We start from the raw sequence: 23,529 nt of genomic DNA on the forward strand, positions 1-23,529 counted from the left end.
AGGTCGTGGGAAGGAAGACTAGAGGGAGGAGGAGGAGAGGAAAGGCAGCTGTTTGGACAAGGGTGGAAAGCCATTTGCTGTTTCCTCCTTTGTCGTAGTAGAAGCGGTTGAGTAGAGTAGAAACGGTCTGACCGACAAGGACGAAGATGATGTTGAGGAAAACAAGTAGCCACCATTGCCATTGTTTGAATTTGGAGGGAGGAGGCATCAACTCTTTTGGGAGGTTCTGGTTTCCTTGCTCTTGGCCTCCTCCATTTGAAATGTTATTATAGTTTAATAAAAAAATAAAAAATAAAAAAGAATAACAAATCTTAGAACTTTAGCCACGACAGGATGATTAAATTTCAATACGAAAGCATAAAATTTGGGACATGTTTGATTATATAAGATCTAAAATATTGTTTTGCTGAACTGGTTTAGTCCCATTAAATCAATTTCCAGGTGTTGGTTGAAGTTAGAAAATGAATCTGGAAAACAGCAAAACTTATTAGATGAAATCATGATTTTCTAAAAACATATCTTTTATTTACAAGCAAACAAAGAAGAGTTTAATTTAATTAATAAATCCTATTTAAAGTCAAAAGCTGCCCTTGACTTCTAATAGATCTAAACACTAACCAAGACTATCTGACCAACACAAAAGACTAAAATTTTAGAACAAGCTAATATTAAGCTTCTTGCCAACCAGAACAATTATGTATTTGAAGAAACCAACAAAACAATAATGGGTCTTTTACTCAAAACAACTTGCATCAAACATTTGATATATAAAATAATATCTCAGCAAGACTAAACGTCGGCTTTGTTGCTTTGTTAGGTCAACAAACAGAAGAAAAATTTCTTGTGTTCTAAATATGACAAATCAAACCAGGTCATACATAAAAATGAATTATAATTGCAGTGGAAAAGAACAGAACCATGATTCACAAATGAAAAAAAGAAAAAATCCCAAAAATTAAGCAATGCATTCGCCATTCTTTTCCCAGTTTCGGTTCAACCTAACTTCATCTGTTCACATATTAGAACAACAATCTCTCTAATGGAATACAAAACAAGAAGAGAAATCTCCAAAAAATTAAAGAACAATCCATTCAATAAGATTGAATTCAACAAAGAAAATCAAAGGGAGAAGGAGGAGGAGGAACCTGAGAGTAAGAGAGCCGTGTAATGAGTCTCCTCCATCTCTTATTTCTTTGGAGCATAGGAAGTGAGCTCCCTACCTTTCCCCTTGCAAAAGCTTGCACGGAATGGCAATCTACTGAGAGTTTTGATCCCCCCTCTCCATTTGCTGGAGAATTTCGTTTTAAAAAGATAAAGATTTGCAACTTCAGTAGGTTTCTGTAAAATGGCGCTTTCTTTCCCAACCATTTCAATTATTGCATTCTCCGCAACGCAACCTGTTTTCAATGAGGTGTGCGTCCTTCTCAAGCATCTTTTCTATCGCAAGCATGGCCCGGCTCTTCTATTATTTTAGTACAGTGCCAAAATAGTTCCTAGTAGTCCTCTGCTACTTTAAAATTAAATTCTCATAATTCTCAATGAATATTATTTCAATTTTAAAAGACTTAAGAATTATTTTCATACTTCTATAAACTCTAAAATTAAAACATAAAATATTAATTTTAAAAATATTATTTGTATCAAATGATGATATTTATATTTATGACATTCGAACATTGCTTAAAATACCTGAAAATAAACACATTCGAAATAAATTTGAAGACATTTAAGTGCTGTGTTTACATACATGCCACCCAGTTTACATGCATGTATTTACATATGGGACACCTAAATTTTACTTTTTATCTTTATAGCACACAAAATTTTCATAATCACATAAAAAATATAAATATTTTAACTTTCAAAAATTCACTCATAGGTAAAGTGAGACTCATGTGAAAATTGAAGTTTAGATGTTAGATATGTAAATAGATAGTAATTAAGTGGCATGTATGTAAATCTTCCTTAATTCAAATATTTAAGTTGAAGAAGATTACTAATTTTTTCAAAAATATTTGATTAATATTGCTGGATCTAAACTTCATTCAATTTTACATCAGAATCTTACAAACATGAGCTCTAAAATTTCATTACAATATAACTGTCTGCAAAAGATCGATCCACCCCCTCTGGGCTGTTCCTACGACAATTTAATGGTTTAGGTTGAAGTATAAATGCTACAGAAAAAAAAAAAACTATATATTGAGTTAAATTAAAAAAGAAAAAATATATTGTGTAATAAATGATATTTGTAGGGTGTTTATGGAAGGATAAGTCCAGGTCATGTTGAGATTTGGAATAGAGCAGCACAACTTTATTGATAAAAGAGTATTTAAATACAATTACAATAGGCACAATAAAAAAATATATATAAAACATAATAAACTAAATAGGAAAGTAATAAAACAAAATAAAGTAGAAAAGGCAAGATATAATAAACTAATAGACAAGAAATAATAAGTAATAACAGCTAGGAATTTAATTGTTATTATAAATCTAATAGGTCATTTGATTGAATTCACTGCAGAATCTGGATTTCCCTATTCTGATTAAGTGCCTGCCACATCTGCAATAATAGAAATAAGATTTTCAATGCAAACTAGTACTGCACGTATCATGTATTTCAGTTATAAGTGAACTCAAGAAGGAATTTTAATGCTTTAAACAGTCTGATATGAATCTTAATACCTATGAACACAACTTCATACATTCCAAAAATCACATAAAAAAAGTCATATTTGAAGTTTTCAAACTTTGCCACCAGATTCATGGAAAAGAAAATCCAAGCAAAATTTACCGATTTTATCAAATTAGTTTGACTTTTTATGTTCTTTGAAAGCCGGTGGGGGGGGGGGGGGGGGGGGGGGGGAAAGCGAGAAGAAGAAAGCAAAACGCCTAATTCAGGCCAAAATCTCAAAGTGCTAGTTCAAACTTCTAACCTTGTCCTCACCTTGTTTTCTTCAAATTATGCATGATCATGTATGGTATAAATTAAATCACCTAAAATTTTGTGTTTAGGGAGTTGTATCTTTTGCATTCCGAATTATGGATTTTTTTTTTCTAATGAAGAAATATGTTAGTTTGTGTTATTATGTTTTTTTACGTATGTGCAAAAGTGACCCCTAAAAATACCCCCATTTTAAATTCTAAAAAAGTGAATACATGTTTTTCATGCATATGTAAGATGGCAGGCATGTAAAAAATGAGGTTCAAGAGTAAATATGCAAATACATAAGAATTGAGTCATACGTACGTAACATTGGGTGGAAAGCTTTGAAACGATTGTTGGTGTGGTTTTTAGCGTGACATCTCTTTCATTTCTGCTAGGCTTCCATCGTGCTCACATGTAAGAAAGGCTACCCGGGATCGCGTTGCCCGGAAGGTGGATCTCTTGGGTACCACCTAAGCCACCAGGAGAAGCAAAGAGCCGGCAATTTGACTTGCAAGCCCGGGCCTTCGAGAAAGGACACTTAGGCAGAATGCGGACCGCATTATCGACCCCACGGCCTCGCGTTATCGATCTAATTAGACCTCCATTGCCCTGCGGCTCCCCAGCCTCTTGCGAAGAGCCTCTTCTGCCCTAGATTCTTGCGAAGCCAAACCCGCGTGGAGACGAATCTTCCCGAGCATCTCGTGAAGCATGTTTTGCTTGGGGTAAGGTGGAGCATGGTAATATGTTTAAACAGGAAGCCTACAAACATGAGTACTTATTTTGATCTGCTTTCGATGGAAAATTTCATTGCTTGTGTTACCTTGAAAAATCCTTACTTCAATTTCAGCACAAACATCTTTATTGAGAAGCAGGTGATGCGCGTGTGCGCACATACACACAAATATATGTATGTATGTATGTATGTATGTATATATGTTTTGTGTGTGTGTGTGTGTGTGTGTGCGCGTGTGATTTTAAATAGGAGACCATACATGGAGTTGACCATTGGATGATGTGTGTGTGGGTGTGATTTTAATTAGGAAATCATAGAGGGAGTCAACCATTGGATGAAGTTTATTGCAAAAAATTTTGATGTATTTTATTATAATTTTTTTTTTTGTTTTTTTCTTAATGCATGCATCACATAAAAGTGCTGCTTCTTTGATGGGCAAACAGTTCAACGAATTTCATTGCCGATAGTGATCTGGAGTGGAGGGCATTACTAGAAGACAGTGTAGCACGGGACATATACCGTCTGCATATTAAGAACAATATCACCATTATATTAGTTGTAATTTTAACAGTTTTCTACTTTCTTTGCACTCTAGTTACTCGCTCTTAAGTGACGTATGTATCTAAATTTTTGTACTATTATGAAGTAAATTAATGCTATTAAAGTATTAAATGTAAGAATCTGACAGCTCTGTTATAAATAGTATTACTTCACAGGGACAAAATGATCATTTGTCCAGAAACAATTGCCTCAAAGTTGTTTTCAACGTGCTAAAATATATTATCAACCAATTTTCTAGCAACAGCTTCCTGGGGCATCTAAGATGCAACAAAGAAGCTGCAGTTGCCCCAAACAGACGCATAAAACTTGCTTAATTTTTGGTCTGCAATGCAACGCCATTCTACGGCATCACAACGCTTGACCCTACCACTGTTGCCTGAGGTGACCCAAGAGTTTGGGACTCTCGGGATTAATTTTGGGATTTAATTTTGCACCGTAGAGCCGTTGTGCAAAACCGCTACACACAAAACCAGCGCCTAAGAGTCCGTTTGAGGCAGCTTATAAGTGTGGGCGGCGTTTTCAAAACGTCGTCGTACTGTTTGGTTCGGGCGTTTCGCCAGCTTATCCGAAACTACGTTTGGATTTTTACAGTAAATACAGGCTATGGATCGACCCATACGGCCGGCCCACGGGCGCACACGCTGCCTCAATCGGACCGTCATCAGAGCTATGGCTATGGAGCTCATGTAGGGCGCCACACCGTCGTACCACATTGCCACCAAAAGTCAAACCTTTAGGTCATGAAGGTGACGACTGATTGGACGGGTATTAGAGCCACCTCACCGCTACGACGCCACCTAGCCCGAGTAGTAGCGCCTTGCTGACATCTGTTAGAACTTGAGACCGAGCGTCCCCTTTACCAGAGGCGGGGTCGAGTGGAACCGAGAATGACAATGATAACGATGAGGAAATGGGGGACGAGAAGCCTTCTGTTCATTTTTTATTGTGTTCTCATGTTTTTTATTATTCCTATTTTCCTCTCGTTTAGGGAGTTGTATCTTTTGTATTCCGAATTATGGATTTTTTTTTTTTCTAATGAAGAAATATGTTAGTTTGTGTTATTATGTTATGTGCAAAAGTGACCCCTAGGTTAAATGTATGAGGTTTTCAAATACTTAGGGTCCATTTGGGACTATTTATTTCGTGAGGTGCCGCCCCAAACTATAAAAACAATATCATCATTATATTAGTTGTAATTTTAACAGTTTTTTACTTTCTTTGCACTCTAGTTACTCGCTCTTAAGTGACCTATGTATCTAATTTTTTGTACTATTATGAAGTAAATTAATGCTATTAAAGTATTAAATATAAGAATCTGACAGTTCTGTTATAAATAGTATTACTTCACAGAGACAAAATGATCATTTGTCCAGAAACAATTGCCTCAAAGTTGTTTTCAACATGCTAAAATATATTATCTACTAACTTTCTAGCAACAGCTTCCTGGGGCATCTCAGATGCAATAAAGAAGCTGCAGCTGCCCCAAACAGACGCATAAAACTTGCTTAATTTTTGGTCTGCAAAGCAATGGTCTGCAATGCAACGCCATTCTACGGCATCACAACGCTTGACCCTACCACTGTTGCCTGAGGTGACCCAAGAGTTTGGGACTCTCGGGATTAATTTTGCACCGTAGCGCCGTTGTGCAAAACCGCTACACACAAAATCAGTGCCTAAGAGTCCGTTTGAGGCAGCTTATAAGTGCGGGCGGCGTTTTCAAAACGTCGTCGTACCGTTTGGTTCGCGCGTTTCGCCAGCTTATCTGAAACTGCGTTTGAATTTTTATGATAAACGCAAGCTGAATCGACCCATACGGCCGGCCCACCGGCGCACACGCTGCCCCCAATCGGACCGTCATCAAAGCTATGGCTATGGAGCTCATGTAGAGCGCCACACTGTCGCACCACATTGCCACCAAAAGTCAAACCTTTAGGTCATGAGGGTGACGACTGATTGGACGGGTATTAGTAGCGCCTTGCTGACATCTGTTAGAACTTGAGATACAAACTTTATCTTGTCCTACATGGCACATTCCAGGTCAGTGAAGCCTAGGCGTCCCAAACCAGAACCTAGGCGTTGTTCTGTCCCTTCTCATAGATGCTAGCTGATAGTGGAACGCCTGTTGTCCTTTTGATCGACAATGCATTTGCCACGTCAGCAGCACCGCTACATGGTGACTTTTAAGCACCGAGACTAAAATATAAAATTCTTATCTGCCCTGTTGCAATATATTATAAAGTTGTTAATTTATTTTGAAATGAATTTAATATATAAGAATACATCAAATTTTATATTACATATATCTTAAAATATCTCTAATGATTTTTGTGGCTTATGTCAATATATTCTCCTGATATCCATTATTTTAAGATATGTAGATTTTTATTTTGAATAAATTTAAATTTCATACTAATTGCATTGAGAAACAGCAATCTGAAGTACCACATCACTAGTCGAGCTAATTATAAAAACCCATTACATTGGGAAATTTAGTTTTTTTTTTCTCCCTCTAACGCTGAAAAAAAAACCACTATATTGGATTAATAACTAATATTTTAATTTTTATATGTTCAAAAAAACACACACATAACTAAACATTTCAATAATTATTTATATACAGAAAGAATGCATTTGCAGAACAACACATATTTCTATACAACTAATAATAAACCAAAATTAAATCTTATGAAGGGAGCTAGCTAGAAAATACCCACAGAAAATTTATGGTTATAAAAAAGCAAATGAAAAATTTTATAATGATGAAACAAACATGTTTTTGCTTTTAGTAAAAAAGAAAAAAATTAAAAAAAAAAAGAAAAACTTATATTATATACATACCATTAAATAGTTATTTATTCATATATCTAACACCTCAAGTTTGATATTTACGTTTATAACAAATAGGTGTCATGAACATATGCATGAATAAGTGTACATCACTTTTATAAAATTAATAAGAGTGTTGTTCAATGTGATGTTAAAGATTTAAGTGTTATGCATGAAATTAGGAAAGTTTAGGATTTAACAATAATTGTTCGGAATATCTTTGGAAATACCAAAATGCACTAGCAAATATGTTTACCTATTTGGAAACAAAAATACTTCTTTTATGAAAACAAGGAATGTGCTATAATCAAACAAGTTTTTGCTTATAGTATAACAGAAAAATGAAAAAATAATAATGATTAATAATTCCTAGATGATCTACAATATTTAACATTTATTAAAAAAAAAAACTAATAATTACCTGAAGCAGTTTCAGCATGAAGGAGCAAAGAATCAGAAATCTCACTTCCATCCTTCAGAGACCTTACTTTTAAATCATCCAAATAGTTCTGATAAAGATAAGATAAAAACCCCCATATAGCAATCAACATGGCCAGAATCTTCACCCCGTTCATCTTATCACCGAAGAAAACGACGGCGAATACGGGAATGATTGGCAGAGCGAGCGTGCTAATGGCGTTCGAGAACAGCGATGAAACAACGAAGATCAAGCCGACGATACCAACAGAAGCCACCTGCCATGCCACCGCGACTCCCACCAGAGTCATCACATATGAAGCCTTCCCTTTGCCGAAATCCTCAAACTCGCTGCCCAATTCATTCCACTCGCCACTGGCGAAAAGGCCGATAAGCGAAGCAGAGGAAGCAACCAGAGCTGTGTAGATCTGCATTTCGAGAACCACTGCAAAAGTTTCCGTCTTTGTGACTTTTTCAAAGGCGAGTTGCATGAGGGAGAGGATTAATGAGTAGGCTGCGGAAGCTCCGAGGGTCAGTATGAAACCAAGCATGTATTTTCCAGTGGGAATGTGGGGGGAGTCGCCGGAGGAATCCTCGTCGATGCCGAGAAGAGTGGAGGAGAAGCTGAGGAGGACGACGGAGTTGAGGATTGGAGGGGTGAAGGTCTGCGAGTTTAGAAAATAGGCGAAAATGGCGTTGAAGGCGAGCTGTGAGGCGCAAATGAGGGAGTAGGTGGAGACGGGGAGGTAGAGGAGGCCGTAGGAGTACATGAGATTATCGGCGGTGATTATGAGGCCGAGAACTACGTAGATGAGGGCGAGTTTGGTGGTTGGTGAACTGGGGCTAGTGGCGGGGGAAGACGAAGTGGTGGGAAAGAAGATGAGAGGGAGGAAGAGGATGGGAAAGGCGGCCGTTTGGATGAGGGTGGCAAGCCATTTGCTGTTTCCTCCTTGGTTGTAGTAGAAACGGCCGAGAAGAGTAGCCGCGGTTTGACCGACGAGGAGGAAGAAGATGTTGAGGAAAACAAGTAGCCACCATTTCCAGTGATGCAAATTGGAGGTGAGAGGTGGCATCAAGTCTTTTGGGAGGTGCTGGTTTCCTTGCTCATGGTCTCCTTCATTTGAAATTTTATTATAATTAAATAAAAAAGAATAAAAAATATAAGAATTTTAGCCATGATTGGAGACCATGAGTGTTAAATATAGAAGGATGGATACAATTCAAAACAAGAAGAGTATAAAACTTGGGCATATTTGATTATATAATCTCTAAAATACATTTTTGCTTTAGGTGGTTTAGTCCCATTAAATCATATTACAGGTTTTGGTTGGAAGCTAGAAGACAAATCTGCGAAACAGCAAAATTTATTATATGAAATCAAGATTTTGTAAAACAAATATTTTATCTGCAAGCAAACAAATGAGAGTTTAAATATAATTAGTACATCCTATTTAAAGTCAACTCGTGCACTTGCGTTATAACAGATCTACACACTGACAATGCAACGAAGACAATAGTTAGAAAGAATATATGACCAATGCAACGAAGACAATAGTTTGAACAAGGTAATAATAAGATCCGTGCCAACCAAATAATCTTTTAACTAAAATTGGAGAATTTGCATGCAACCACACAATTCTAACATATTTACGTACTGTTGAATCCTGATTTGCCTATGAATCACACATAAGAAATAGAGAGTGTAAGAAAGAGGAGAGAGAGAAGCAGAAATAGAGAAAATAGTGAACAGTAAATTTATCAATTATGTTAACCTTTCCCGACCTTTTTGGCTAGAATCAGGCGTCTATGTCCTCTTTTGCACATGAAATGATCTTTACATTTATAGAGGGGCATTAACCTCTCGAGTTTCACGATTGTTGATCAGAACTAGGATCATTTGTATAAATAGTGAATCTTATTTAACAAACTTTTCATGTAATTAAAAACATATTATAAGATTTGAAACGACAATACATTTGTTTTTATTCATTTGAGATACAAAAATTTTTAAAGGTTAAAATTTCTTTAAGTCGTCTCCACTCCATATCTGAGGGTCTCCTTTCCCATGTGGGTCTTCAGCTTGTATGCCTCAGGAGCTACTTTTTTTCGATGATGAAGAGCTTGGTCTATGTCTGGTTGAGCTTTTTCATATCTTGTCCTAACATGGTTGGGTCAGTTTTCTTCAACATGAGATCCCCGACGACGAAGGTACTTTCAAACATGTTTATTATACTATCGAATCATCCTCCTCTTCACCTCCTCCTACCAAAGAATTGGGTAAGCTCGTTTCTCATCAACAAGGCCGAGCATGAACGTCACTCTCTCGTCATTTGTTTCTGGCCACTTAGTTAATTCTGCTTCAATGAACGCCAAAGTTGTCACTACTCTTTGGTTGTGATGATTGTATTTGACCGACAACATTGCCTCCATCATGTGTGACAACATAATTAGAGTTTGACTGAGGTTGTCGTGGAAGGTGTTGTTCAAACTGCCCAAAAAACATATGAGAGAACCTCAGCTTGATTCCCCTTGGCTCCTTCAACCTTTTCCTCAACAAATTTAAAATAATCTTGTTGGCTGCTTCAGCATGCCCATTTGTCCAATATGCTCGATCTTATGCCGGTTGATCAGTGTCGATCCGACAATATCGAAGTACTTAGAGTCCCCTTCTCTTTTCAGAGCTAGGGAGGCACTTTGGCCGTTGGGTGTCGACCCTTCTTCTTAGGGCTGCCGCTCTCTTCTCCAAGCCAGGGCATCTTAGATGCCATCCAACTTTTGATCCTTCAACTCCTGGATCTGCTGGTTCAGAAAATTCATAGTGCACTCTATGTTACAGGCATTCTGTTGATTTTTTTTCTCTTTGGCTTGTTCTTCTTTTTATTTGTGGCATGATCTGTGCTAACCGCACCTTTTAGGATGTTGCATCCAAATTTGTCCATGAATCACACTCCAAGGAATCGAGAGTAGGAAAAGAGAGAAAGAAGAGTGAACAGTAGATGAATAGTAAGGGGTATCAATCGTGTTGACATTCCCCGACCTCTTTGGCTAGAATCGAGTTTATTTGCCCTCCTTTGTACATAAAATTATCTCAAGTCCCCAACTTAAAATGAGCATAAACTCCATTCGACAAGCTCAGATAGAATTGAGAGTAAGCTTGTTTTTCTTTTTCATTAAAAATTGTCACAACTCTTTAGCTTTGAGAATAGCTTAAGCAAAGTACTTTTTAGAAGTAGTTTATTTACAACAAATATAACCTCCCATCTATTCTCATATCCAAACATAGTGATTATGGAACAATCATGTACTTGAAGAAACCAACAAAACAATTTAGGTTAGTTTACTTAGAATCAAACATTTGATTTATAAAATAATCCCAGCAAGATCAAATTGTGGCTTTGTCAGGTCAGCAAGCAGAAGAAAATTTTCCTGCAATGTGATTGACAAAATCAAACTAGTTCTTACATAAAAAACAAATTATAATTGTAGCGAAAAATTAACAGAATCATGATTCACGCATGAGAGAAAAAAAAATCCCCAAATAAAACATTGCATTCGACATTCTTTTTCCTGTTTCGGCTCTACCTAACTTCTTCCTGTTCACACATTAGAAAGATAATTTCTCCGATCTAATAAAAAACAAAAAGGGAAAAATCCAAAAATTAACGAATCCGGGACGCTCAGTAACAATCTATTCAATAATACTGAATTCAACAAAGAAAATCAAGGGGAGGAGGGCGGGGCGGAGGAGGAACCTGAGAATGAGAGCGCCGTGTAATGAGCCTCCATCTTCTCCCTATTTCTCTAGGTTTAGGAAGGGAGCTCTCTACTTCTCCCTCCCACTGGCCCTCAAGAGCTCGCACAGAATGGCGATCCACAGAGAGTTTCGATCGCCCGCCACAACCTCAGCTGGAGAATTTCGTTTTGGCTTCGGTTTAGACCTTTTTTTCAATTTTCCCTCGATGTTGAAAGAAACTGTACATAAACGTTCACCTAACAGGAAAGATTAAAAAATAAGCAATCTATACTTATTATAAATTGACCTAAAATTTGACCCCATATATATATATATATATATAGATTGCTTATTTTTTAATCTTTCCACATCGAGAGGTCAAATTTTAGGTCAATTTATAATAAGGAGCTTCTTAATTAAGCAAATTTAGGGTCACATTAATAAAAAAAAAATTAAAAAAAGTACAAAAATGCCGCCAGGCGTGGAATCCAATAATAAACCGTCACGCGTGCTACTTCGCATATGTTATTTCCGGGTTATTGAAGTGAAACTGTGGAACTTATTTCGAGGTTATTAAAGAGAAACACATATATTCTACTTTAATAACTCCAAAATAATCCCGAAATAACTTCTGAGAATCCACTTTAAAACCTGAAATAACACTACAGAGGTTATTTCGAGGTTATTGAAGTGTAATATATGAGTTTCTCTTTAATAACCCCGAAAAAACGAAATAACATCCACAATGTTATTTTAGGGTTCGGAGGTTATTTCGATGTTATTGCGTATTCCACACTTCTATTTTAATATTTTTGTAGGTGGGTCCGATATAACACATATGACGGTATATTACTGAGAGTCCGCAAATAAAGCTATGCCCAGAGTACGGATAGAAAATTTTTAATTTTTTCACTAACCTGATTCTTAATACTAATTTACTTAATTAAGAAACTATTTTTTATAAATGAGCCCAAATTTAAATTGGCAGATTTACATCCGTAACCTTAAATTCTTATATTTTTACATATCTAACACTTAAATTTTACTTTTTAGGTATATATGTCACATTATCTTTGCAATAAAAAGGTATTTTTCACTTTGTAAGGATTCAAAAAGTTATATTATTGATATGATATTGATGATTTGGGTGGGATAAATATCAAAATTAAAGTGTAGGTGTTAGATATGTAAATACGTAAGAATGACCTTCAATTTTTATATTGCAGTGGTCGATTCTATTGTTTAATGTCTATATCTTGGTTTTTCCTTCGTTTTCTAATTACATTTTATAAAAAAAATTTGAATATTAAAAGCGACTTGTTAAATTTTGGGATAAAACTTATGAGTATTGATGGGCCATCAAAAAAAATTTCATTATTTGGCATGGATTTTGAGGCAGGGCACAAATCCTGACATAATTTTTTGAGCAAAAACCTTCAAACTCGAATTAAAAATAATTTAGAACTCTAATTTCAGCAAACTTACAATCAAACTGATTGACTAAACGAGATAAACCCAATGACACCAAAATTGACCCAATCCGAGTTAAATTAAGCCCAGCTCAAGCCATTAAACCACTTCTGAAAGCTTTGGGTTGTTCATTAGAAGTCAAATGGATTACAGATCTGACAACATTATCGTCGAATAGAGCATCTTGATGAGGCAAATCCAACAAGTCCAATATCACTCAATTTTGACATCATTAAGGCACTAAAATGTGCATAAAATATCGTTTGATTGTTCGAATCTCTCTGGGTCTTCTGATGTAGTTCTAGGCAACTCTTAGACTCTATAAATAGAGTCTTACCCCATTCACGAAGGGGGAGCTAGATGGAGAGTTGGACAGAGGAAGGAGTCGAATTTCAACGTTGCTCTGGACCGAAGAGCTTGGGGAACAATTCCCACTCCCTCAGATGCAGACCACCGCCAAACACCGCTCACTAGTCGTCGTTGACTACCATCGGTCGCCCTCTGATCGTCACAACAAAGCACCATGCAAACTAGCATCCTACGTCGTGAAGTAAAAAAACATCATGCAGAGCGCTACATCGTCCCGAAAATTGTGCAACAAAACACATCATAAATGGCGCACCGAAGTCCTGACGGCTACTCAACTACAATTGATCCTATCCATTATACAACGAGGCCTTCTACATCTGAGCATTGTACATCAAGAAACTATGTAACCTTCCTGCTTGTCGAAGAAGAGCTCATATATAAACTCACCAACTTATAGTGGATCATTCTAAATAGGGTAAGTCCCATGCAGCTAGGTCGGTCGGTAACCCTCTGGTGCTCACAAGAAATTTAGCCCTGCCACATCTTGTTGTTGCTCCTAATAGCTTTATTTGTTATAAGCTCAGCGCGTGGTTTAGAAGACTTCTTCGTAAGATAAGGATTATTTCCCCGATCGTCATAACTTTCTAAGTCTTCACCCTTGATCGAGGCCGAGGCGGTGCTGCACCACCCAGTCTTACCGGAGTTAAAGCTTCGTAACAATGATTCTTATGAAGGGGCAATTGACCCTTATGAACGCCTTGACTATAATCAAACCATGACGCACATTCATCGTGTCTCTGATGTGCTTCTCTATTAAGTGTTTTCCGCCACTCTCAAGATTCAAGCTCATACTTGGTTCCACTCTTTCTCTGGAGTCACTATACACACCTTCAAAGAGCTTGCTAGGCTATTTGTGCAATTGTTTATAGCAAACAAAAAAATCATTAAACATCCCATCTTTTAGGAATTCACCTGAACGACGAAAAATCTTTCAAGGAATAATTCCACAGAGTCTCCTCTGACATGTAGGCTAAAACATCAGGAGAATCGCTTAAAGATGGATTTGGATGGACTCTATAATACCATGCCTGCCCCATTCCTTAGGCTTCATTAATATAGTGTCTAGATCTTATTTTTTCTGACATTGGTTTCTACACTCATCAATCCTTGAAAGAAATCAAACAGGAATTGAATAACAACTTGAGACTTGATTGCCACTTTGGGTGTGAAAATAATGCTTAATTTTACTGCCCATTTGAGTAGTCTCCCCAAATGGTTTGGTTTGGACAATGCAAACATTAGAGGATGGTCAGTGACGACGTGTATCATGTGGGCTTGGAATTAAGTGAGTGTAGTTTCCTGGCTAGCGCCAGTGCGAGTTTTTTCATTATCATGTATCTTCGTTCAAGTCCCTTGAATATTTTGTCAGTCAAATGAGTACTGAGCTGACAACCTCTCTACCAGCACCAAGATAAATTTAGAATTCTTCTCCTGCACTTGGGATTTGCAGCAAAGAAAGTGACGTTAGAAAACCTTTAATTGTGTGAAGGCTTGAACACACTCCACAGTCCAAGCAGATTGGTTAGAGCTTTTAATATTTTTGAAGAAAAGACAAGAATGGTCTTCAGATTTTGAAATGAATCTGTTAAGCCTGCAATATGTTTGGTTAGGACTTACGTTCCCTTGAGATCCTTGGGAGGCGGCATGTCTTGTTTTGCTTGAACTTTCTCAGGATTTGACTTTAATCCTTGGGGTGTGAGCAAGCACCTGAGAAATTTTCTGGAGCGGGCTCCCAAGGTACATTTTAGAGGGTTAAGCCTTAGGTTGAACTTTCTCAGAGTTGCAGAAGTTTCCCTTAGCACTTGTAAATGTTGTTCTAGCGATTTACTTTTTAGCAGGAGATCGTCAATGTAGACTTCAATATTTCTTCATTTTTATTTTCTAAAATTGCAATAATCAAAATTTGTTAGATTCTATCAACATTATTTAAGCCGAAAGGCATCACATTATAACTTCATACTCATTTTTTGTGACAAAAGTTGTCTTCTCTGCATCGAAAAGGTGTATCCAGATTCAGTGGAATCCAAAGAATGTGTTTAGAAAACTGAAAGTAAGGGCTTCTTGCAATGAGACTCCTCCATCACTTTATTAACAACTAAACTTATACTTATAGAATTAAAAATTACTAAAGATTATGAAGATTTACATATATATCACTTAATTCTTTTGTATTTATACAAGTGACTTCCTAAGTTTCGTTTAGAGAAGCTCCAAAAACTTACATTTCCGGTGAAATAATTTTGGGATAACATCAGAAAAAAAATTATTTTACTGAACGAAAAAGAATGCGCCCATTTTTATAACACCAAAATATCATAAAGGCTTAACTTTTGCAAAATAAAAAATATATTTTCATGCAATATTTTGATGTGATTATAATACTAAATATTATATAAGTAAATATTAAATTTAAGTGTTATATACATATGCATACATACATGCATATATATATATACATACATACATACATACATACATACATACATATATCTGAACTGTAATTAACCATTTATATGCTGATGTGTTTGGTCTAAGTAATCTGCTCGCTACTTGACTAATCTGTTGTTGCTATACTCCATAACAGTAAATGTTGTTCAGTCCATATGGAATCAAGTACTATTGAAGTCAACTTGCTTATTTGATAGTCTAAACTTATAGCTGAGTGTTGATTGAGCTGATTTCAGCAATTCATATTAAACTCATAGCCGCAACTAATATATCTTAACAAATTTTTACGATATTCTGAATTTTTTTTTGTGACATGCATAGTGTCTAAAACAAAATGTACAAGTACCTTTGTTTTTATATGCTTGGATTTCAAACGAAGGTTTCATTATTTTCAGGTTTGCAATGTATATACATACATATATCACTCAGAATAAATATACGTGCAGGTTTTGTAGTTTCTCTTATGCTTTCAATTTTTATATACAGATTTTTGTAATCAGTTATATTCTTTCACATATTTACGTACATACCACCCAATTCCTATGTATTTACAAATCTAACACCAAAATTTTGTTTTTACATTTATGCCAATTAAATCTTTCCTAACACATAAAAAGATATATACTCTGCTATTGTGATCTTTAAGAGAAAACGAAATGAAAGAAGTGCATTTTCATAAACAAGGAGGCATATATTTCACAATGAAAGTTTGGATGCTGGATATATAAATACATAAAGACTGTGAGATATGTAGGTAAATATCTCATAATGTTGATGGGGTAATATCTAAATATGAAATTCGGGCCTTCTATTATCCTTCATTATAGTGATGTGCACAGCTTCAAACAATCTATTTTATCCTTAATGCCTGAATTTGATTGTCTGAGGATATGAGTATATTATTGGAAAGATTGTACGCATAGCATACAATGTTTATATGTATATACTTAAATTTTGACTTTTAAACTCAAAGGTGGATGATTTGTATTGTAGAATTAATTGGAAATCCATTTCCTTAGGTCTTATGATGTGAGATAGTTATAATTGTTGGGAGATTCATATTGATTATCGGATTGGCTTATAAGTTGGAAGGTTTAGGGTTAAGGGCAACGATGCGAAACACTTCTGGTGCTAAAAAACAAGATAATAGAATAGTATCTTCTGACCCGATGACCTCGTAAGGGTGCAGGATTGACACTACTATTCGCCAACATTTGGTGAGAAGTTGCCCGTGCTTTCCTAGGCTGCTGGTAGCTTTAGCCCAATAACGTGACTAACTCGTGGACCATCAGATTTACAAAACACATATATAATATAAAAAAATCTTTTTTCCTTGTGACACTAATATTTTTTTGACTGGTAACTGAAAGTTTAACTATATTTATACGCATGACAAATTAAAAATTTTAAGTGTTACTTTCCACAAGTCTATTTGTTAGTCACCTTGATTGGGCTAGGAGTTGCCCTCTTTTTATCATCTCATTGGTAACTTATATCTGAACTTAGATTTTATGCACAGAGATTGCTTATGGTTGCCTATAGTTGTCCCTCGAGAATTAATAGGGCCTCTGGTCCCGAGTCTGAGCCCACACCTAGTTTAAATTCTTATACCTAGCTCCGATATTTCGTATATGTGCCACTTGACTTTTTATATACACATATGCTCATTTCTTTTGTATTTGTTTTATTTGTCCCCAAATAGTTAAAATTGTAATTAGGAAAGATAAATGGATAGATACCTTTCTTTGACTCTGGCCGTGCAGGAGGTTGGTTGCCGTTGCGAAAACCAAAATTTTTCTCTACTGAAAACCCCAATCAGGTTCTATTGGGGGGTCCGATATGTGTATAATGGAGAAGCAAGCCGGCCCCAAACTTCTGTACCTTTCATGAGCCAAGAATGGCAAAAATTTTGCAAAAATCATATTTTGCTCATAGGGAGAATTTTAACCCCACGGGAACCATGAGATTATAGATTGGATCAGCCATTATAGTGAAGTTTTTGGGTAGCTGAGCTCTGATTCTGTTGTTGTGAAGGTTGCTGCATGTTTAAAGGCTGGGCATTGTATTGGGTGAAAGGTTGGGAATAAATTGGATTCAAGAGGCCCTGCATTTATATAAAAGTTTCAAGTGCCGAACATTAAAATGAATAGATGAAGTATAAAAAATGGGGCTTTTAGTTATATGCTCATCCTATTCCCATGTATTTACATATCTAACATCTAAACTTCGCTTTGTACATTTATACCAGCCAAATAATTCATATCACGTAAAAATAACATTATTATAACTTTTTAACAGTGAAATACACCTTTTCATGCATAGGTAAGGTGGCATATATGTAGAAGTTGAATTTTAGGTGTTTGATATGTAAATACATATGAATTGAGGATAAATATGCAAGTCTTCCGATTAAAGGAATCGAGATGATTAACAAGATTTGGACCTGCGACTGTAGTGGACCAGGTCCGCCAAAATGGCTTTGAAGAGACTCGTCTTGAGAAGGATTATTGAAACCAGCCTGTGTAAATAGTCCTTGAGATCCATGCTGCATGTAATCCCAAGTAAAAGGGCACCATTTAGTTGAAATAAGGAAAGCAAACCTGATAAATTGTTAAGCCTAATGCCATGGAATTATAAATTGGGGCATTTACATACATACCGCCTAATTCCTACATATTTACATATCTAGCATCAAAATTTTACTCTTTACATTTATACCACATAAAAAATACCACTATTTTAACTTTTAAGAAGTGACATACACCTTTTCATGCATAGGGAAGGCCGCAAGGTGGCAAATATGTAAAAATTGAAAGTTTAGGTGTTCGATATGTAAATACATAGGAATTAAGGGGTAAGCATGCAAATCTTCCTTAGAACTTTGGGCTAAATATGTAACCTGAGAGATGAAACCATTTCCTGTGCCAATATGAGTAAATCCTTGTTGGGTATTCTGATTCAAGTAGCTTGGGAATCCAGCTTGAGGGCCTTGAGAAGCATATTCAAGACCATATCCGCTTTGAGAAACCTGCAGGATTAAATATGCAGAACACCCGAGTAAGAGAAGCTTTCAATGATGACAGCCAACCAGCTGCACGGAGCATTTGAATAGATGGAAAATTTATATATCTAGCACACAATTCTATATAATAACATTTCCCAAACTTTCATATTTATATAAAAAAAAAGTGTATTTCAAATTTAAAAAGTGGTAATAGTGTGATTTTTTATGTAACGTTAATGATTTGAGTGCTATGTGCGTATATATGAAAGTTTAGGTGTGAGATATGTAAATACGTTAAAATTGTGTGCTACGTATGCAAATGCCCCTATTTTAATTTAAATTTGAACAAACAAAAATAGAAGCATGAAAAACAAGGCAGCCATACAAATCTATTAAATAAAACAAGAAAAATAGAATATTAAACTAAAATAACCTACTCCTATCAATTCTAAGCACATTTGAAGTAAGAATATATAAAGAGAGAGAAATAATAATTATTAATAGAAAAATCTAATGAATCAATAAAAAATAAATTAAATTCATGTAAACTCAAGCGTATTTCTTGCCCTATTTGCTTCTCATTCTGGCAATCTGTGGTAAGAAGCTAGCATGAATATTACGTTCTTTCTCAACAAAGGCTTTACAGAAATTTCTCTGTTTTTTCCCACTATTTTGTTTGAAAAGCTGATTTTGTACATTTTCAGACAATTTAGCAGCAAATCAAATCAGCTAATATGAATTCTGACCACCATGAAGCAAAAGAATGTTTAACGGTTCAACCAATCTGTATTAGCGGTGCTCATTGTTAATTAAGTAGAAGAAAATACTGATTACAAAATTTTCTATTTTTATTATTTTGCATTAAAAAAATATGAATTTTAAAAAATAATAGCATGACAAACCTAAATAAAGAAAGAGAACTTATATATTAACAAGTTCTTTATAGAATATCCTAGTTATCAAAAAATGGGAGTAATTATTTTTTTAAATATCAACTTAAAAAAATTCTATAAATAAAAATAAATCGATTTATTGCATTTTTTTATGGGACCAAATATGAAGCATGAACACTTGAAAAAGCCATTTGCACCATGTAGGACAATTATCAGACTAGTTGAAATTCAAGACTTTGTCAAAATTAGAATTGGACGTGGCAGGGATATGGCCAGACACAATTGAGAGACGTGTTAACATGAATGGAACACATGCAAGATGTAATTAGCTTGATGATTAAATACTCTTTTTTTGGGTTTCTAATGTTCTTGTCTTGAGAAAAATTGAGCACGTCTGATGAAATATTGAAATCTAATTGTAAAGATTTATATTTCAGCTCATCCTTCAGCTATTTATGTGAAGCATACGACATTATACTTCCTTGCATAGTATTTTTTTTTTATAGAAAGCGTTAACATTAGGTGATTTAACTACACAATCTATCTAAACGATTATTAAAAATATATCATGCACATGGTATGCCTCGTCATATTTTTACAAGTTGTATTATGCCCATATGTGCGTTTCATCCATGTTCTTGATTGTGTGATACAGTTGTCCAGCAAATGAGAAAAGTTCTATTTTATGTTTTGAAATATCTAGCATAGATATAATGATTATATTTTCTTTTTAGTAATATCCAGCAAAAATCAATAAATTTTGTTATTTGTCTGATGCAATAAGTATTGAACAATTTAAAAAAAGGTCAAAATGAAAATTAGCTATAAAAAATATTAATTACACGATTTAACTTGATTGAGTTGCATAAAAATTGTGCCACATGTCATACAATTTTGGCACTAGTTCATTGAAAAATATTTTAGATGATATTTTTCAGGTCTTGTTTTTTCAACAAATATTTTAACCTTCTTAAAAAATCTGCTTTCCACATATCAAGAATTAGCATTTAGTACTTAAAATATTTTCAATGATTGGTGTCAATTTGATAGCATAAAAATAAGTACAAAACAAGAACAATTTTGATACTGAAGTATAACTTTTCTGTATTTCAATAAACAATAACCATAATAACAAGGACATGAAATACAAAATATTGATTTTTTTGTTTAGTCCCACATCATTTGAACATTTAACCTTATACTATACAAATTGTAGCCATTTGAAATTGTAAGTGAAGTATATGTTGGGAGTTTATGGATCCTTGTAGTTGAAAATTGCAGGATAGGAAGATTAAGTCACTTTTCTTAAGCTGGGTTAAATTTATATCTTATTTCTTTAAGCTCAATAAAGCTCATATTTGGTTTGTGTTTGATTTGAATTCTAGCGAGCCTAACGTGAACACGTTATTCACGAACAATTTCAAACATAAGTCAAATACAAACAAATAAAATTTCAAACAAGTCAAACACAAATAAAGTCTTAGCTCACTGAAGCTCCACTAGTTTACACCCATACATCTAAAAAGTGAAATCCATAAATGTCAAGATCAAATATTTTTTTATTAAGGCAATACTATAAAAAATTTACTAAAAAATATTTGACTGAAAAATTATTTTTTGAACAAACATACAATTAATTTATCCCATAAAAAACTATAATGTAACATAATATTCATATATATATATATATATATATATATATATACACTAACATAAAAATGTTTGATATTTTATTAAAAAGAATAAAAAAAAGAAAATATATGATAAACATGCTACTAGGGTGCTAGTCCTAATTTTTATAAACTGAATTCAAAGTTATTATATCCTAAAAATGCACGAATCCTCAGAAATTGTCAGGAGTTTTTTAGAACACACCTCGCATTGAAGCAAATACATAACAATACAAGCATCATTTAAGGGGGCCATATTAGCATGCCTAAAGCTTTATAAAGCAATGTTCAAACATCCTTAGCTCAAAAATACTTTATCCCGTCCTCAATATCCCGTTGCTCCATTGCTCAAACATCCATAGCATTGTTGATGGTCAGACTATTCAAAATCTTGAAGATGCTTATAAAACTTCGATATTATCTACTTCATGGATTTTAGGTTGCCCTGGGTTTTACTTAATCTATATATTCCTTATTTCTAAGGAATTGAGGCTAGATGAATATGATAAGGTTGACTTCATATCTATTAGTGATTTAATGAGGTTAAAAATGTTGGATGTTGTCAAAGCGATATTGATGACTAATCCTCCTTGCGTAAGAGGCTTGCTCAAGCACAATGAGGCACTAAAAAATAAAACTACTTAAACTTACTGCTAGTATAACCAAATAATAATCTAATCATTGCCACTAAATGTTTCATCAGCATTATTTTTTGTGCTCTCTTTTGCATTGTTGGATTTAGTCCCCTCCATCATGATAAGGTTGACTTCATATCTATTAGTGATTTAGTGAGGTTAAAAATGTTGGATGTTGTCAAAGCGATATTGATGACTAATCCTCCTTGCGTAAGAGGCTTGCTCAAGCACAATGAGGCACTAAAAAATAAAACTACTTAAACTTACTGCTAGTATAACCAAATAATAATCTAATCATTGCCACTAAATGTTTCATCAGCATTATTTTTTGTGCTCTCTTTTGCATTGTTGGATTTAGTCCCCTCCATTTAGTTCTTGATCTAGTCACATGTAATATCTTCATCCTCGATCAACGATAAAAGTTGGACCTCATTGCCAACAAATGGTCTTACTTACTTCCTAGTGCATATTTTTGTTTCTCCAACTTTTAATACTTTTCTCAAGTCACCTAATATAAAACTATATTCACCAACTTAAGTAGGTTGAAAATAATATATTTATATGTGCAAAGGGTATCGGCGGCCGGTGGTGGCATGTAGCGAACGGCGTTCTGTGGAGGTCGGCGGCAAACGATGGTCGACGGCGAGTGGCAGCGGCGGCGGTGGCGAGCAGCAGCAACAGGCGGGTGAGCAAGCAGCGGAGGGTCGATGGTAGCGACCAAAGCATCGAGAAAACGACTGCTGCAGCGGCAGGGACAAAGGCATCAGGGACAAACGACAGGCAGCGTCGGCAACTGTGGGGCGACGGCCGCGGCGGCAACTGGGTGGAGGCGGCGGGGAGCTGCAACAAGCTACGAAATGCAGCAGTGACTTGCCTATAAAATTTTACATAAATAATGTGGTTCAAATTCAGCCAAATCGGCGAATTTTAAATTCAGTCAAAATGAACAAGGTATAAACTTCAAATTCATTAAAATTTTACATTGTAATTGTAAATTTTCATACAAGACACAAAATTTTCTTAAATCAATGCAAAAGATTTACAGTACACCACCACTAAACCAAACGACCCCTAAGACAAGACATTTGGTTGTCGTATGATGCTTTAAATTTTAAAGCTGCCCGCTATAGAGGTATCAAGACATTATGGGCCCTCAATGGCTCACTTGAGAGCATACAAGACTAACATGTTACTTAGATCAACTAACTTCGCGATGTAAATGCAAATATTTCGATACTACCTCTTTGTCACCCATAAAAATGCATTAAAGAGAAATTAATGTCAAAGAAGATGGACTAGGAAATTGTGGGCTTTAATGGATCATAGTTTCTTACTTGATCTTTAGCCTATCCAACAAGGCATCAATAATTTACATCAGGGCAACAACCTATTTAAATTTTGAGTTGGCCTTGGTCTCTTCAAAGCCTCTCCCTTGATTTTTAAGAAGAATCTCACTTATTTTTTTTAAGTATCTACTACAACAACAACAAATTCCTCCCTCAATGGGACTGTTGCCAATCGTGAAATTTCACTCCACACCCGAGAAATTGAGACCTCAAATCTTCAAAGGGCTCCTACTTCAAGATGTCCACTAAATAAGGGAGGAATTTGTTGTTGTAGTGGTAAGCACAAGCGGAAGAGAGATGCTGAAAAATAGAGAGCTCGGTTGAATCATATCTAGGAGAGGAACACGAGTCTAACACAACCAAGGCCTAAAAATATTGAACTTTTCTCAAAAAATAGGATCCCATGATCATCAAAAAGATTAAATTCTTTTATCATGCGCTACTATTTTAAGGCAAATAATAGCATTGTGATCTGTAAGGGAGAAGGATTAT

General features: G+C 35.2%; 3 protein-coding genes and 1 long non-coding RNA gene across 5 annotated transcripts in view; all 4 read right to left on the reverse strand.

Annotated features, from left to right (window-relative positions):
- The window catches only part of LOC110022884 (probable purine permease 11), a gene marked incomplete in the record, with an annotated part of 11,256 nt that extends 9,702 nt beyond the window's left edge, over positions 1-1,554 (reverse strand). The window contains 2 exon segments of the mRNA XM_020722025.1: positions 1-249; positions 1,146-1,554. Of these exon segments, the coding sequence (XP_020577684.1) occupies positions 1-249; positions 1,146-1,182 (286 nt within the window).
- Positions 1,555-2,410: 856 nt separating this feature from the next.
- Positions 2,411-11,450, reverse strand: LOC110022883 (probable purine permease 11). Its single transcript, XM_020722024.1, has 3 exons — positions 11,222-11,450; positions 7,474-8,583; positions 2,411-2,566 (listed from the first exon to the last, which is right to left on the reverse strand). Exons 1-3 carry the CDS (start codon positions 11,253-11,255, stop codon positions 2,550-2,552), a joined length of 1,161 nt encoding a protein of 386 aa, XP_020577683.1. The 5' UTR covers positions 11,256-11,450; the 3' UTR covers positions 2,411-2,549.
- On the reverse strand, positions 3,140-5,440 carry LOC110022885. Its single transcript, XR_002293824.1, has 3 exons — positions 5,071-5,440; positions 4,594-4,595; positions 3,140-3,469 (listed from the first exon to the last, which is right to left on the reverse strand). It is a non-coding gene; the product is annotated as an uncharacterized LOC110022885 (long non-coding RNA).
- A 5,730-nt stretch (positions 11,451-17,180) lies between the features above and the next one.
- LOC110022886 (regulator of nonsense transcripts 1 homolog) overlaps positions 17,181-23,529 on the reverse strand; it is a 36,906-nt gene continuing 30,557 nt past the window's right edge. Inside the window, exons 27-29 of one of the 2 annotated variants that reach the window (XM_020722026.1) lie at positions 18,389-18,517; positions 17,933-18,046; positions 17,181-17,593 (exon numbers count right to left, since the gene is read on the reverse strand). In XM_020722026.1, coding sequence (XP_020577685.1) covers positions 17,468-17,593; positions 17,933-18,046; positions 18,389-18,517 — 369 coding nt within the window. In that variant the 3' untranslated portion in view covers positions 17,181-17,467. The remainder of the gene's footprint in view (positions 17,594-17,932; positions 18,047-18,388; positions 18,518-23,529) is intronic. The other variant, XM_020722027.1, reaches the window with a different exon arrangement.

This window comes from Phalaenopsis equestris, unplaced genomic scaffold, assembly GCF_001263595.1.
Source record: "Phalaenopsis equestris unplaced genomic scaffold, ASM126359v1 Scaffold000203, whole genome shotgun sequence".
NCBI classification, from domain to species: domain Eukaryota; kingdom Viridiplantae; phylum Streptophyta; class Magnoliopsida; order Asparagales; family Orchidaceae; genus Phalaenopsis; species Phalaenopsis equestris.